Here is a 14,421-nt window from a genome sequence, read left to right as displayed (position 1 = left end):
GCCCATTAATGCTATGTTGGTTGAGAGCGGCGAGCCTCCCCTGAATACACGCAGACAGTTCCTTTCCGATAGATTCCTTTTCAAACTGCTACAAAATTCAAACCATCCTCTTCTTTCTAAATTAAATCGTCTCTTAGACCTATTCGATTCTCGAAATATGGACACTAAACCCTGCCTTCTTCAGAGCTTCATTAAATTTACTCAACTCCCCTCCCAGCTCAATCAATTTCCTCGCAATCCACTCTATTGTACTTCTTATGAAACTCTCGTTTTCCAGACCAATATTCTTCTTCACTTCGACATAGAGAACGACTCCGATGACCCCCGTGGCATTTTTGACCAAAGGATTCCTCGTCCTACTTCTATTCAATGCCTTTTGTCTCTGTCCACACCCAAAAATATATCATATTCTGTGTAAATTTATTCATGTGAATCATATTAAATTGTGAATATTGTTCGTATAATTGACTCTATTTTTATTTTATTTTATTTTATTATATAATATATTAATATTTAAGTTAACATATAAATATTTGTACTTAAATATTATACATTGTTACTAACAATATGTGCCGTCTAATTTGTGCTGTCTCTTTTGTTCTAGGGATCAAGTTGTGCAAATTTTTTTCGATACTCCCTCTGCGTCACCGAACGTACTTTCCTTAAACACCCCCTCCGTGATGTTTATGAAACTAACACATAACCGACACTGGCAGAATTGAGACAACATATTAATCTCACAAGCAATTCTTTAAGAAAACGCAAAATGAGTTATCTGCCGATTCACGGGCGTAATGACGACTAACTTTCGGTCGCATCGTGCGCCGGCTGGCGTGGGTGGAAGTAGGGGTGAGGGAAGGGGTCATTTTAGTATAGTATGCGCGTGAGTATAGACGTTTCTTGCGAAAATGTTCGATACGGAGATTAAAATATAAATAAATGAACAACTTACTACATTGTTATAATTAGTCTTTCCCCTGGACTGATGGCTTGTCTCATATTTGTATCTGACTTAGTAATAAAAGGTTTTACTAGGCTTAATAATTCTTGAGAAACTTTTATTGGCATGTGGTAGTACTTAACAAATCGATCTGGATGTTCACATGAACTTGAATATAATATATGAATCTAGCCATATTTTAATCGTTTCATATTGAGTGGATGTACCCAGCTTCTTTTTCTAACATCGTCTTCTAATGCTTCATAAATGCATACTATTATTAATTAATCCATTACAACTATTACGACACAAACACCCCGTATAAACGCTTAAAAGCAACTGAATAAAATACGTCCGTCTGGCGCTCCATCGGAATTTCAGTCGAGCGCAAACTGCGCAACTCATAAAACGCAACTTTACTCACAACTCAAAAAATTTTAGCTCGTCTGGCCTCACCCTTACACTCAATTTACATTACTGCGGAACGGAATGGAAGCATCATAACGAAATACTCATGACTGTAATGAATCGCAGCAGCCGCTACAAGTCTTTTTTACATATTTTATAGTCTTTTTAGCAGTTTAGTTTTATATTGAAATTCTAAATTTAAATGTACCTGTTTTTGACGCCTACTCTAGATATTGTCACGATTGTTTCTGTTTTGGTTGATGGCTGTATGTTGTTTATTAAATATAAACAATATTTTTTTATACAATATCAAGTGACGGGACGAACAAGTCGTGCGCCTGATGGTAAACGACACGCCTATCCATAACAGTTGCAGTGCCATTCAGAGCTTTAAATCGCAAAGATGTGAGGGACAACGCCACTGCGCCCGTCACTCTGAGACATAAGTTAACAAGTCCCATGTGCCTGTAATTTCACCAGGACTCTTACCCTTACAAACCGGAACACAGTAATGCGGACATTACTGCTTGGGGGCAGAAATAGGTAAGCCTGGACGAACTCTTTCACAAGGAGCTCTACTGCTACAAAAATTAAGTTTCTTTTGGTCTTGCTCACTCTTGAATAGCGCCCACCCGAGTCCCATTGATAGTGCGCTACAATGACACTAGACATGAGCCAAAAAACGGTCCGCGTCTTACAGATAATTCTCGCGCAGTAGAATTCATTATGCTATGGTTACAAAAGCAGGCTTCCATTCCGTTCCGAGGCAATGCAAATTAAGCCAAATACACACAGTCTAATGATAAGTGTAAAAATGCTTTAAATTGTATATAAAGAGTCAAACAAAATTATCACATTACCCGTAACCGCGACACTATCGTCTGTCTCTTCAATTTCTTCTTTCACGTGTGCCGTATCTTCATCTGAAATTGTAAGTAATTGTCAAAAAAATACAAATTGTCAAAAAAATAAAAAATATATATAATTTCATTAAGAAAGAACATATCCATAATCATTGGCTTACAATTATATGGACGTCGAGTCCGCGCTAAAAAGTGTCCGAACTTATAGGGCGTTAAAGTCGTATACAGAGCGTCATTCACGCTTTAGTCTTTGTTTGTTCGACTGACAGCGAAGCAAGCAAAATTAGACAGTACTGCGATGACATTACAATTTAAATTCATCGTTTTAGTTTTTTCATATTCCTTTACATGTCACTACGTTTAAATAGGTTGACTTGGGATATTTTTTTCATGGTTTTTGTATTAGACCCGTCGTCCATTTATTTGTAAGTCCATGTCCATAATGTTAACCTTAGAGCTAAGTCCAAACTCATGGTACCACGATTTCGTTTAACCAAGGTAAACGTTTCTTTTATGGGGAAATGTATACGTTTTTACAACAAGATTCCGGAGAATATTTTAAGATTATAATTGCCTAAGTTTAAAACTTACATTAAAAGTATTTTAATTGAAAAGTCATATTACAAAACTGAAACTCTTCGATGTTTTAGATAAAGAAGTTATGGAAAGACAACAAGAGTCTAGAATATTCCACACAATTATGATTCAAAGTGTATTCCATAGCATTTAAGTTTATTTGAAAAGAGCAATCCCTAGAGTTTCTTGCTCGTTGTTCTCAGGGGGGTCAGCGTAGTGAACAAGCAATAACTTAAAACATTACGTTTTCAAGTGCATACAGCCTCAAATGGCTTAAGCTTTTGATTCCGCACAACAGTGAAAATATTGAATCAATAATCTCAGTACAGAGTACTAAAAAAACTGACCTCAAAAGTACGTGGAATTACTATTTGCTAAGTTTTATTGAAATATCCTTAAATTCGCCACTATACAGGACTTGACACTGGAGATAATAAAAATCGGTTCTCACTACTCAAAGTATATTGAGAGAAAAACGCCTTGAATTGGAGAAATAGCAAAATCAACCATTCAAATAATTGCTCCTTAAGTAAAATTTAGGCGCTATTTATAAAATGAATCTTCATGCGTGAACAGCCACCCTTAGAAGTGGATGATTTCCTTCAAAATGAAATGGGACCACTATGGAAGTACCCCCTTTCGAACAAAAAAAGAATCATGAAAATCGGTTCACAAATACCGAAGTTACAAAAAAAACATACAGTCGAATTGAGAACCTCCTCCTTTTTCGAAGTCGGTTAAAAACTTTGGAAAAAATATATAGTAAAATTGCGGATATACTCTGATTAATACATACCGTGAAAACACGATTCCTTAAAATTTTCACTAAAGAAAAAAAATGAAGTTTTCCCAGAAAACCGCTGTATTCAATAGGTACTCTACATATATCAATGTTTATTTTATATCAACTGAACTAAATAGACCACGTGTTCTATACTATATACTGAAATCAAGTCAGTGTTCCTACCGTTTTCGACCCGCGCAATAGAACCGGTTCAGTACGGGAAAAAAATGATGTCGAGCTGAGGTAGTTAATTCAGTTCTATGCCGCTTGCGTTAAAAACTGTTTGACGTTTTCTTGACGTCAAGCTTAATCATTTTAAAATTTACGGTAACTGAATTTAAAATTTAAAATAGTTCATGAAAGTCTACGTGTAATTCGACCAAGTCCGCGCATCGTCTCGTCATCGTTTAGCCGTCTACTAATTCTACTATAGTCATCGAGTATAAAACCAGAAATAGAGACGAAATAAGGGCCATATGTTCCTGGTAACACATTAGCGATACAGCTCTTATAAATATCAACTCTCGTTTGCACTGAAATATAGACAGGCCAACCTTTGACCTGCGTGTACGTCTCCGTATATTCCAAAAAAATATTCTGTATTAATTGTAATAAAGATTCTATTATATTCGGTGGTGTGGGAAAAACAGCAAAACATCTAATTACAAAACAAACGGAATCATATTTCATTGGTAATTAAATATGTAATTTTGCAATTTTCGTCCATTATAGCAAAGCTCAAGCTAACTGGTCGATTTGAAGTAAAACAGTTGACGACACTCATTGACGACACCCGTCAATTGTTTCGAACTCGGGCTAGCCAATCGGAGCGCACTTGTCACAGTAATGATATGGCAGAATAGTTTTCAAACAAATTAAACGACATTTCGTCTCTATTTCTGGTTATGCACTCGATGACTATAGTTAACGAACTCGACTAGTTAATCGAAGAACGGCAGGCCGTAGAAACGTCGATTGGACGTGAACACTGATTCAACTAGTCTGTCCATTCGCAATCTCTTGCTTATATTGCTCTTGCTCTTGCTATAATTATTATTTATTAATTAATTAGGCCGGTACGGTGTCGGATATGCCGTGTTACTATAAACGGGAGTCTAATAAGATACCAAGCAGGCCTAACTGCGAGACTATTATCCGGGAAGTGTTGATATTCATAAAAATTTCAGTTTCAATTATAAGTATTATCGAAGAATCAATAAAACGAAGACAGAAAAAGATGTTTTATTTGAAGGATCCACAATAGTATACCTTTTACAACTGCCTGACGTTGTAACTCCTTCTGACATTGCTGCACTTGCATTTTGAAGTCGCACGCGTCTCGTAACCGTGTAATGCACACTTCGCATATGCCGCATTCAGTGCTTTCAATTGAGATCTGGAATTTAAACAAAAATACAATATATATACTTACAAAAATACAAAATATTGCTTAATATAGATGCTTTCTTCAAACCAGAGCATACATTTTCCTGGATAAATATCTCCAGATCAATAGTCTCAAATACTCAAAGGCCCTGGGGGTCAATTAAGAACCTTACGATAACTCAATTGTTGACCGATTTATTTTAATTTTTATTCACAACACCCAAATCGAACGTCAAACTGCCATATTTGAAACCGAATCGAAATGACGTCACACCCGTACGATTACTCGAACTTCTCGACCGGCAAAGGCTACATACGTTATTCATAACACAGTTATCGAAAGAAAGTTACCAAACGTCCTATTGTTTACAAAGCAAGAATGTAATATGGAAATCTCTTATTATTTTAAATAAAATCTGTATTCCATTTTATTAATTTCTTTCAATGCAAAGCATCTGAGAATTTCTCTTTGCATCTTTAAAGTCTTAAAAATGTATATACATGAATTTTCATTTTTCTTATAATCTATTTCACTGACTAACTCCGTAAATGCTGTTGGATAACCATATTGTATCCGATCCCGAATCGAATGTTTAACTCGAAATGTTCTGAATAGCGCCCGTCGATTCTAGAACGACATCCAATCAAAAGATTCGGTTAAAATATCAAAGATTTCTGAATCGGGGTCCAGATTAAAGTCTACAGTGTGAAACACTTAAGACAGCAGTGTAGCATTAAAATACTGATCAGAGCCTTAACGAAACATTGTCGCTTAAATAATCATAATGTCAAATCTAAACTTAGGAAGCCTCCACACGAACCAACTTCTTACAGGCCTATGTTCTTGTTACCAATAATGTCAAAGTTATTTGAAAAGCTCTTGTTAAGAAGACTGAAGCCCATCCTCGAAGCAAACAATCTGGTACCTGACCATCAATTTGGTTTCAGAGAACAACATTCTTCCATAGACCAAGTGCACCGAATCACCAGCATAATTGAAAACACTCTAGAAAACAAAAAAGTTTGCTCTACTGTATTCTAGGATGGTGCCCAAGCTTTTGATAAAGTTTGGCATAAAGCTCTCATTCATAAACTTAAGTCTAGATTGCCGAAACAGTTGGCGGAAATATTGGAATCCTATATGCCTAACAGGTTCTTTAGAGTACGACAAGAGGGAGCCTTCTCTGAACTAAAGAAAATTGAAGCTGAAGTACCCCAAGGAAGTGTACTAGGCCCTATCCTGTACCTGCTATACACTACTGATATTCCAGACCTAGAAAACAGTAGTAAAGCCGCCTTTGCTGACGACACAGCAATAATGGCAGTTGGAAACACCTATGATGAAGCAACAGAAAAAGTATAGCAATCTTTGAACATATTCTACAAATGGACTAAAATATGGCACATTAAGCTTAACGAATCAAAGTCAGCGCATATAGACTTTAGCTATAAGAAACCTATATATCACCCGGTATTTGTCAACAACAAACAAATACCATATGAGAATACTGCTAAATATCTTAGCATGACACTTGACGTCAAGCTTCACTGGAAAGCCGACGTCAAGCAAAAACGAGAAGAACTAGATATTCGTTACAGAAATATGTATCGGCTGCTTGGCAAACATTTTACAGTATCTTTAAGCAATAATATCTATACTGTCTATTGTATAGGCAGGTCCTAATGCCGGTCTGGACCTATGGTATACAGCTCTGGGGCTGCACCGCAAAGACCAATATAAATATTATACAACATTTTCAGAACAAAGTACTTAGGAACATTGTAAATGCTCCTTGACCACACAGATATTATAAGACGTTTAAAACGGACAAAACCATTTGAACTAGTGTAGTGTTAGTTAGTGTATGATTAAACTAAATAGTGCCAGTGACACTGAATAAAAAGAACACATGATAAAAGTGTCTACGCCTGAATAGATAATAAGAAAATTGCTAGTGGGTGAATCCTTAGTATAATTTGTTTATTTATTAGTTTAAGTGAAATGTAAATTATTTAGTAGTCTTGTATTTGACTAGATAGTAATGCATTTATAATGTACTTTACTATAGTATAATTTACTATATAGTGCTTATAAATAAATAAAAAAATCTAAACTTAAGCTGAGAGCAGACGGTACATTCTGCTGTGAAGTGAATGACACTTGTTGATAGTTTTAAATATTTTAGGGTTTATTAAGAGTGCAATGAAGAGACAAATTAATGGTTATTGAAAGCTTTTTGCGTTCGTTTTTGTTTGCTTAGCTTGCTATTATAAAAAAAAAGGAGTAAAATGTTCAAGAATTGTATATAATACGAATAAAGCAGTTAGTTGCTGATTACAGTTTTATGTTACTAATCGTCATTTTTCATCAGGCGAGATGGTAGTTGAATTCACATTTATTTTATCCACAAAAAAAATTAAGCCAACCTAACAATAGTAATAGTTGTTTAGTGTAGTGCAAATCGTCGGTTAAAAGATAAAACTCATTAAGTGACATTTTGTTCAAAAACTAGATTTTTTCAATTTTGCTTTATTGGGAAGAACATCTATGACAAGAAAAATTCAGTAAGTCTGTGGTGTCCTTCATGTTTTAATACATACCAGTCCTTTAGTGATTTTTCATAATGAAAAAATACAAAATCTTAATTATCTCCCTTTGGCCAATTAGGCTATTAGTGAGTTTTACCTTTTAACCGACGAAATGGTGTTTGTGTTAGGGTCACTTTAAAGCACCCCAAATCACTTTATACAAAATTGCCCTTTGTAAAGTTGTTATTAATTTGTTCCAACAACTGCTCCAGTAATTAAATCCCAATATTTATAGGTAACGTAGTAGAAGTTGGCAACAACACATCGCAATCCGCACACTGCATGAGGCTTAATGGGGAGTTTCTTTCATATATCTAATTTTTAACAAATATCTTCAAGCTTATAAAAACATTTACGCAACCTGCGTTGGCGGATGTACCGTACCCATGCGATTACGTCGCTAGGCTGCATGTGGCCCGTATACACAGAACATCTATAGAAACACGTTATAATTTTGTACTTTCCACACCTTGCAGTAAATTTAAAAAAATATCCCACCGTAAGTAAATTCTTTACTAAGATTATATTTTAATTTTAATAACATTAGAATTCTTATTTCATTCTTGAAACACTAGGCTTTGCCACGAAATACAGAAATTAATAATATTTACGTGAATTTCAAAGCATTCCTTGAGCATGTCACCGTATATTTCAATTTTGTCTAGTCTTCTGTATGCGGTCTTCAGATCTTTATCAGGTGGCCGCAACAAACAGCAACGGCAAAATATTAACGAACTCATGGTCTAAATTAAGTCCCTGATAAGAATCTAATAAAATCTAACAAGATTTTCGTGAAAAACACGCAAAGTGGACAGGTACACTATGATTTGACAGCTGGGTTTGTGTGCTTTTTTGTCTACACAAAATGGTAAATAACTGTACAGTTATTGATGTAACATCATCCGTTTGTATAAAAATATAAAATGTTATTAAAGGTTTATTTACATAAAGTAATTTGAATTTAATGTAACTTTTTCAAAATCCGTCTTGTGTAACATAAATTCTTTTTTTTTTAACTTTTGAAATTATTTTGTACATTAAACGTTGACTATCCTCTAAGCCATAAAAACGGAAAGTTTAAAGTGCGTTCAAATATATTTTAAATTTTTTTTAAGTACTAATTATAATATTATGAAAAAGCTTAATTCAGAATATGAATTGACAAATAAAAAATGCAGACTTGTAAAACATATATTAAGTACCTATAGTAAGTTTGTGAAAAATAAAAATTCGACAACTAACTTTTCTATATGAATTGTAATTGAGTTGAAGTATGTTGAAGTATTCTAAACGCATCTAGAATTAGAAAATGGCGGACAGCCGGTGTTAAAGCGTCGCGTCGATTTTTTCGATGAATTCAGTTTTAGTTTAGTGTAATTCAGTGTTAATGTAAATATATTGTAATTAGCCACCATGGAGTTGGCATTAAACAGTAACATGTGTCGTTGTTGTGCTTCTGAAGGGACATTTAAGGATGTGAAAACTGCATACCATTGGATGGGTGAACAAGAAGTCTATTCCGACATGCTACGCGATTGTTTCGATATAACCGTGAGTTTTTTCATTCTATGTCACCAACTAAGAGCTTGATTTTCTTTAATTAGATGTAAATTTATGATTGAGTATGAAAATAACAGCGTACGGATTATAAAATATTAGTGCGTTCATTGCGCATAATGTACGGACGCCATCTTCTCGTGGCATTGCGACGCGCAATGGAGGCGTTTCTTTGTTTCGTTCTAATTAAGTAATGAGATTGAAATATCTATATGATTTTCTGCCTAACCTTCTCGTATTATTAATTTTCTGAGACTTTTAAACATTTTTCAATAATAGATGTAAAATTGTGATTGGCTCATTGTTATACATGAACTGCATGGGCGCCACTAAATACTGCCAGCTGACTTTTTAGCAAGATTATTGATTGAGTGTTAAGGAATGGTGAATTTGACCAAAACACGTTCAGAAAAATATTAAATTCGGTTTTGGCATCCGCCGGCCGCTGCCGCGTCACGCTCGCTCGGCTCGTACGGCTTTTTCATATACCAACCTAACCTTCTGCGAGAGTGGTGCACCTAAATTTGAATCTGGAATGGTACATTTGACCAAAACATACACAAAATTGCACCAAGTAAAAAAAGAAAATCAATCGAATTTGAAATCGAAAGTCCTGTTGCCGTGTTAAATGGTTGGCCTTGGTATATAAATGCCCTTCTTTACAACGCTTTTACAATCAAATAAATCAAATGGCTTTGTTATTCCTTAATTAATTAATGTAGTGTTCAGTAAATTCAGTTTTGAATATCATTAAAGTTTAATCATCATCATCATCATTCAGCCATACGAAGCCCACTGCTGGGCATAGACCTCCCACAACCGTCTCCATGACGATTATAAAGTTTAATACAATGTCGATTTAGATTTATTACATAATATGAGTATTGCTTCCATTTTAAAGTTTACTTTTTATTATATCACATATTTATATATTATTGTTATTTTAGATTAGGGACCCCTTGTCGAGTATAGGCCTCCTCCAACTCCTTCCACTTAAACTCACCCTTTGCTACTTCCATCCAGTGTAGTCCTACTGTTGATAGAATGGATGGTTTATAGGATGTTGTCCCCTCATCTGGTCCTTGGTTTTCCTATTTTTCTTTTACCTTGCGGTATCATACAATAAGGACCTATAATTATGTTATAAATTAATTTCAGAGTATTAGCATGTATTTAGCTCTAATCTATTTATTTTATTTATTTATTACGACTTTTAAGCTGAGTTATAAATATTTTTTAAATTACAATTTTTAATGTTGCATTTTAAATTTTTACATTATATCTATTAACTCAGTGTGCCTCTTGGCATAGGCCTCCTCCAAATCTTTCCAGTGCACTCTATCAAGAGATACTCTTCTCCAACATGGTTCTGCAGTTAGCTTCAGCTCATCTTCCCATCTTTGAAGTTGACATCCTCTTTATAAGTTTTCCATCACATGGGTACTAATTCGTGACTACTTTGCTCCATTTTTCCGACCTACGCAATGTCTAATCTTTCCAAAATAAACACTAAAAACAATTTAAAACAAAAAATATCTTAAAAATGTTTGAAGTCGAGTTTCCATAGCGCTCCCTTTCGTACAGTCCAACCTTGCATGTTAGAGACACCATGTGGCTCTTTGATACTAAATTATCGAAATCATAAGCGACACTGTCTCTGGGACAAGTGACGGACTGAAAAAAAGACATAATTTATTTGAACTTTTGTATTTATCTTAGGACAGTAGGAAATATAATTATGATAGGACAATAGCGGTAGGAAACTTGATCCTAGAACTATAGGCCCATTTCAATTTTACCAGCTTTATGTAAAATATTCGAAAAGGTTATGCTGACTCAATTACTGTCCTATTTCGGTAGGAATTATATTTTTTATAGTGACCAATTACAGGTTTACTAGTGGTAGATCGACTAGCGATGTAGGGGTAGCGTTACTAAAACCCATTTATGATGCTTGGGAAAGGTCTCAGAATGCTATTGGTGTTTTCTGTGACTACTCAAAGGCATTTGAATGCGTTGACCGTATTACTTTTATGAGGAAGCTGGAATATTACAGTGTAAATGGCAAGGCGTCGGAACTTGTCTTGTCATATCTCAACGGTAGAATTCAGAAAGTAGACATAATTGGAGTGACTTCTTTAGGTTCTCTGTTAAAAATTGGTGTTCCGCAGGGCTCAATACTTGGACCTTTCTTATTTCTGATTTATATTGCCTTTCCCACTGAATAATGTGGTAATATGCTGCAGCGGTAGTTATCATTTTATTGCATACTTGGTGTTTAGAGCGTTAATTAGACCTTGTCATTTTTGTTGTAATATTTCTATGGAGATTTATAAAAGTACATTAATTTCATTGGCCCCATAATGAACATAATAATATTGTTCCCTTAACATCTAAACGCCCTTTTTACACAAATAATACCATAACAAGTTAGTACAGATTATGCAATCGTTAATTTTTTCCAGGTGGTAATATTACTGTAATTGTACTCTTACTGTTTACACTATCGCTTGGATTTCATCCGAATAAAGTCGTAATATCATATTACCGTTGCCTTTTTTGACACCATATTTCAATGAATAATACAGTAATGCATTAATACTGACTACGAAATCGTTGGGTTTACACGCGAATAATATGGTAATGATGCGTTGCATGCTATACTTTTGGCCTGCAATTTCAGTAATATTATTTTCATCAATAACTTTATTTAGTAAAACTAATACAAAAATATCATAAAAGAAAATAAACTGTAACAAAATTAGTTTTGTTTTGACATAGAAATAACTATCATACGATGCACCCAAGCTGAGATGTACACAAAAAATAGTTTTCTATTTTTCCTGTAAATTTTAGAATTATCGGTTACCATATTATTCACTAGGGAGTGCGATATTAATGATCTGCTATTCTTTGTTAAGGACCATTGCCAAATAGCATTGTTTGCTGACTTGATTTTTAAAACAGACAGACATGACATTATCTATGACCATATTAATGATACTATTTATTGGTTTAATGCTAACAATTTATTGCTTATGCAATAAATTTGGCGTTAACGCCAAGAAGACAGTGTCTTAAATTTTAATTACGTAACGTAAAATCGACTGGTCCAAGCATAGAAATAAACAGAGAAAAGTTAGACCTTGTTAATAAAGCAGTCTTCTTAGGAGTGACCTTAAATAGTAAACTTCAATGGTTTCCACATATATATTCCCTGACCAGCAGATTAAGCTCCGCTGCATACGCAGTCCGCAAAATATGTGAGCTTACCGATGTTAGTACTGCTAGACTAGTTTAGTTACTTCCATAGTATAATGTCCTATGGGCATTCTCTTGTGGGGTAAAGCAGCAGATATTCAAACCATTTGTATTGCAATAACGAGCGATTCGTTCCGTGTGCCGTCTAGGCTCTCGGGTTTCTCTCAGAGAAAAGTTTAAGGAGACTGGGATCATGACTGTGTACATTTACTCAATTTTTTTATATGCCCGTAAAAATATACACAATTTCAATAAGAAAGAAGATATCCATAATATTAACCTTAGAGCTAACTCCAAACTCATGGTACCACGATTTCGTTTAACCAAGGTAAACGACTCTTTTATGGGGAACTGTATTCGTTTTTACAATAAGATTCCGGAGCATATATTAAGATTATCATTTCCTAAGTTTAAAAACTATATTAAAAATATTTTTATTGAAAAGTCATATTACTAAATTCAAGACTACGTGTTAAACAAGTATGGAAAGATGACACGGCTCCAGAATCCACACAAATTTGATTCAAAGTGTATTCCATAGCATTTAAGTTTATTTGAAAAGAGCAATCCCTAGAGTTTCTTGCTCGTTCTTTTCAGGGAGATCAGCGCAGTGAACGAGCAGTAGTTTAATGTGTGGTAATGTAGATGTGACGTTTTCAAGTGCAAATTTAATTTATGGAAAAAATTATCTTTGACTTTGGACAAAATATTTTTTTTTTTTTTTTTTTTTTTTTTATTGTGACACAATTTTTGTGGCAAAATGCCTGCACCGCGCCTGATGGAAAGTGCGAATACAGTCCAGAGATGAGAGTAACGGATGGAAAACACAAATATCTTCACTCCGTCACTATCATTTTGCCGGTCTGGCCAAATGCTTCTTCACACTACGTTTGAAGGACCCGATGTTATAGAGGGGAGGGAATACATGCGCCGGGAGTTGGTTCCACAATTTGATGGTTCGGCATAAAAACGAATTGCCAAACTTTTTAGTGCGGGACGGTATTGAACTGACCGTCCAACTGTGGCAACGCAGTCCGGCACGGGTGGTCCGCTGATGGAAAGGAGAGGAAGGGACAAGGTTGAATAACTCTTCAGAGCACTCACCGTGGTACAGACGATAGAATACGCTAAGAGACGCTATATCTCTGCGAAGCTGTAACGACTCCGCATGCTCAGTTACATGAGGATCGTTGACAACACGGAAGGCGTAGCGCTGCAGTCCATCTAGGGCATCGAGCAAGTACTTGGCAGAGCCGTCCCAAAGGTGCGAACAGTACTCCATGCTGCTTCGGACCTGAGCTTTATACAACAGGTATCGCAGCTCTGGAGTAAAAAATCGGTGCACCTTGTTCAGGATGCCAAGCTTGCGCGACGCGGTACAGATGACGCTCTCGATGTAATCTTTGTTGCTCATGTCCTTCCGGATGCTCATCCCCAGCAGACTGAGCCTGTCCTGCAGCGTCAGCGTTGTACCCTGAAGATGGGGAAGTGGAAGGAATGGGGATTTTTTGGAGCTGAACGCGCATACCTGGGTTTTCTTGGCGTTGAACTCAACCAAGTTTCGGGAGCCCCACGACGATATATGCTCCAAAACATGGTTGAGCTCAGCGACAAGTATTTGTATTTGTGGTTATTTGGTTATTATGCAAGACATGCAACATGTAAGGGAAGCAATAGTATGAATTACGTAGATAAAATAACCACCAAGTGATGGGAAACCTCCTTCCGCCCTGAATCGATTGATTGAACGGAATATGCGTAAATACGTGTATTCCATTCAATTAATCAATTCTAAGTAGAATATTGTTTGTTCGAGTATTTGTTGATTACAAGTAGCCGTGAAATATTAATATAGTACAAAAATACTTGAATAAGATAGTTATATCCTTTATAAAAACTTGTTTTTAAAAAATATTGATTACTCAAAAAAATTAAGACGTTAATTTTTAATCGATTTCAAATATTCAAGTGATTGTCCTTCCAATAAAATGAGCTTTGATGAACACCTTTTTGTAATAGAAGTTCTTATCGATTAACTTAAATAATGAAAACGCACG

The 14,421-nt window shown here is 35.3% G+C and overlaps 2 protein-coding genes across 2 annotated transcripts in view; one reads left to right on the top strand and one right to left on the bottom strand.

Moving 5' to 3' along the window:
• Nucleotides 1-139: 139 nt before the first annotated feature.
• Nucleotides 140-8,353, bottom strand: LOC113226076. The gene is made up of 4 exons (XM_026458594.1): nt 8,158-8,353; nt 4,841-4,967; nt 2,204-2,271; nt 140-382 (listed from the first exon to the last, which is right to left on the bottom strand). Exons 1-4 carry the CDS (start codon nt 8,284-8,286, stop codon nt 140-142), a joined length of 567 nt encoding a protein of 188 aa, XP_026314379.1. The 5' UTR covers nt 8,287-8,353.
• A 514-nt stretch (nt 8,354-8,867) lies between these two features.
• The window catches only part of LOC113226075 (PR domain zinc finger protein 5-like), a 30,349-nt gene continuing 24,795 nt past the window's right edge, over nt 8,868-14,421 (top strand). Inside the window, exons 1-2 of the mRNA XM_026458593.1 lie at nt 8,868-9,097; nt 10,398-10,527. Of these exons, the coding sequence (XP_026314378.1) occupies nt 8,960-9,097; nt 10,398-10,527 (268 nt within the window). The 5' untranslated portion in view covers nt 8,868-8,959. The remainder of the gene's footprint in view (nt 9,098-10,397; nt 10,528-14,421) is intronic.

This window comes from Hyposmocoma kahamanoa, unplaced genomic scaffold (assembly GCF_003589595.1).
Source record: "Hyposmocoma kahamanoa isolate Upper Pololo Valley unplaced genomic scaffold, ASM358959v1 181, whole genome shotgun sequence".
Lineage (NCBI taxonomy): Eukaryota > Metazoa > Arthropoda > Insecta > Lepidoptera > Cosmopterigidae > Hyposmocoma > Hyposmocoma kahamanoa.
This window is presented reverse-complemented; position numbering and strand designations above follow the sequence as displayed.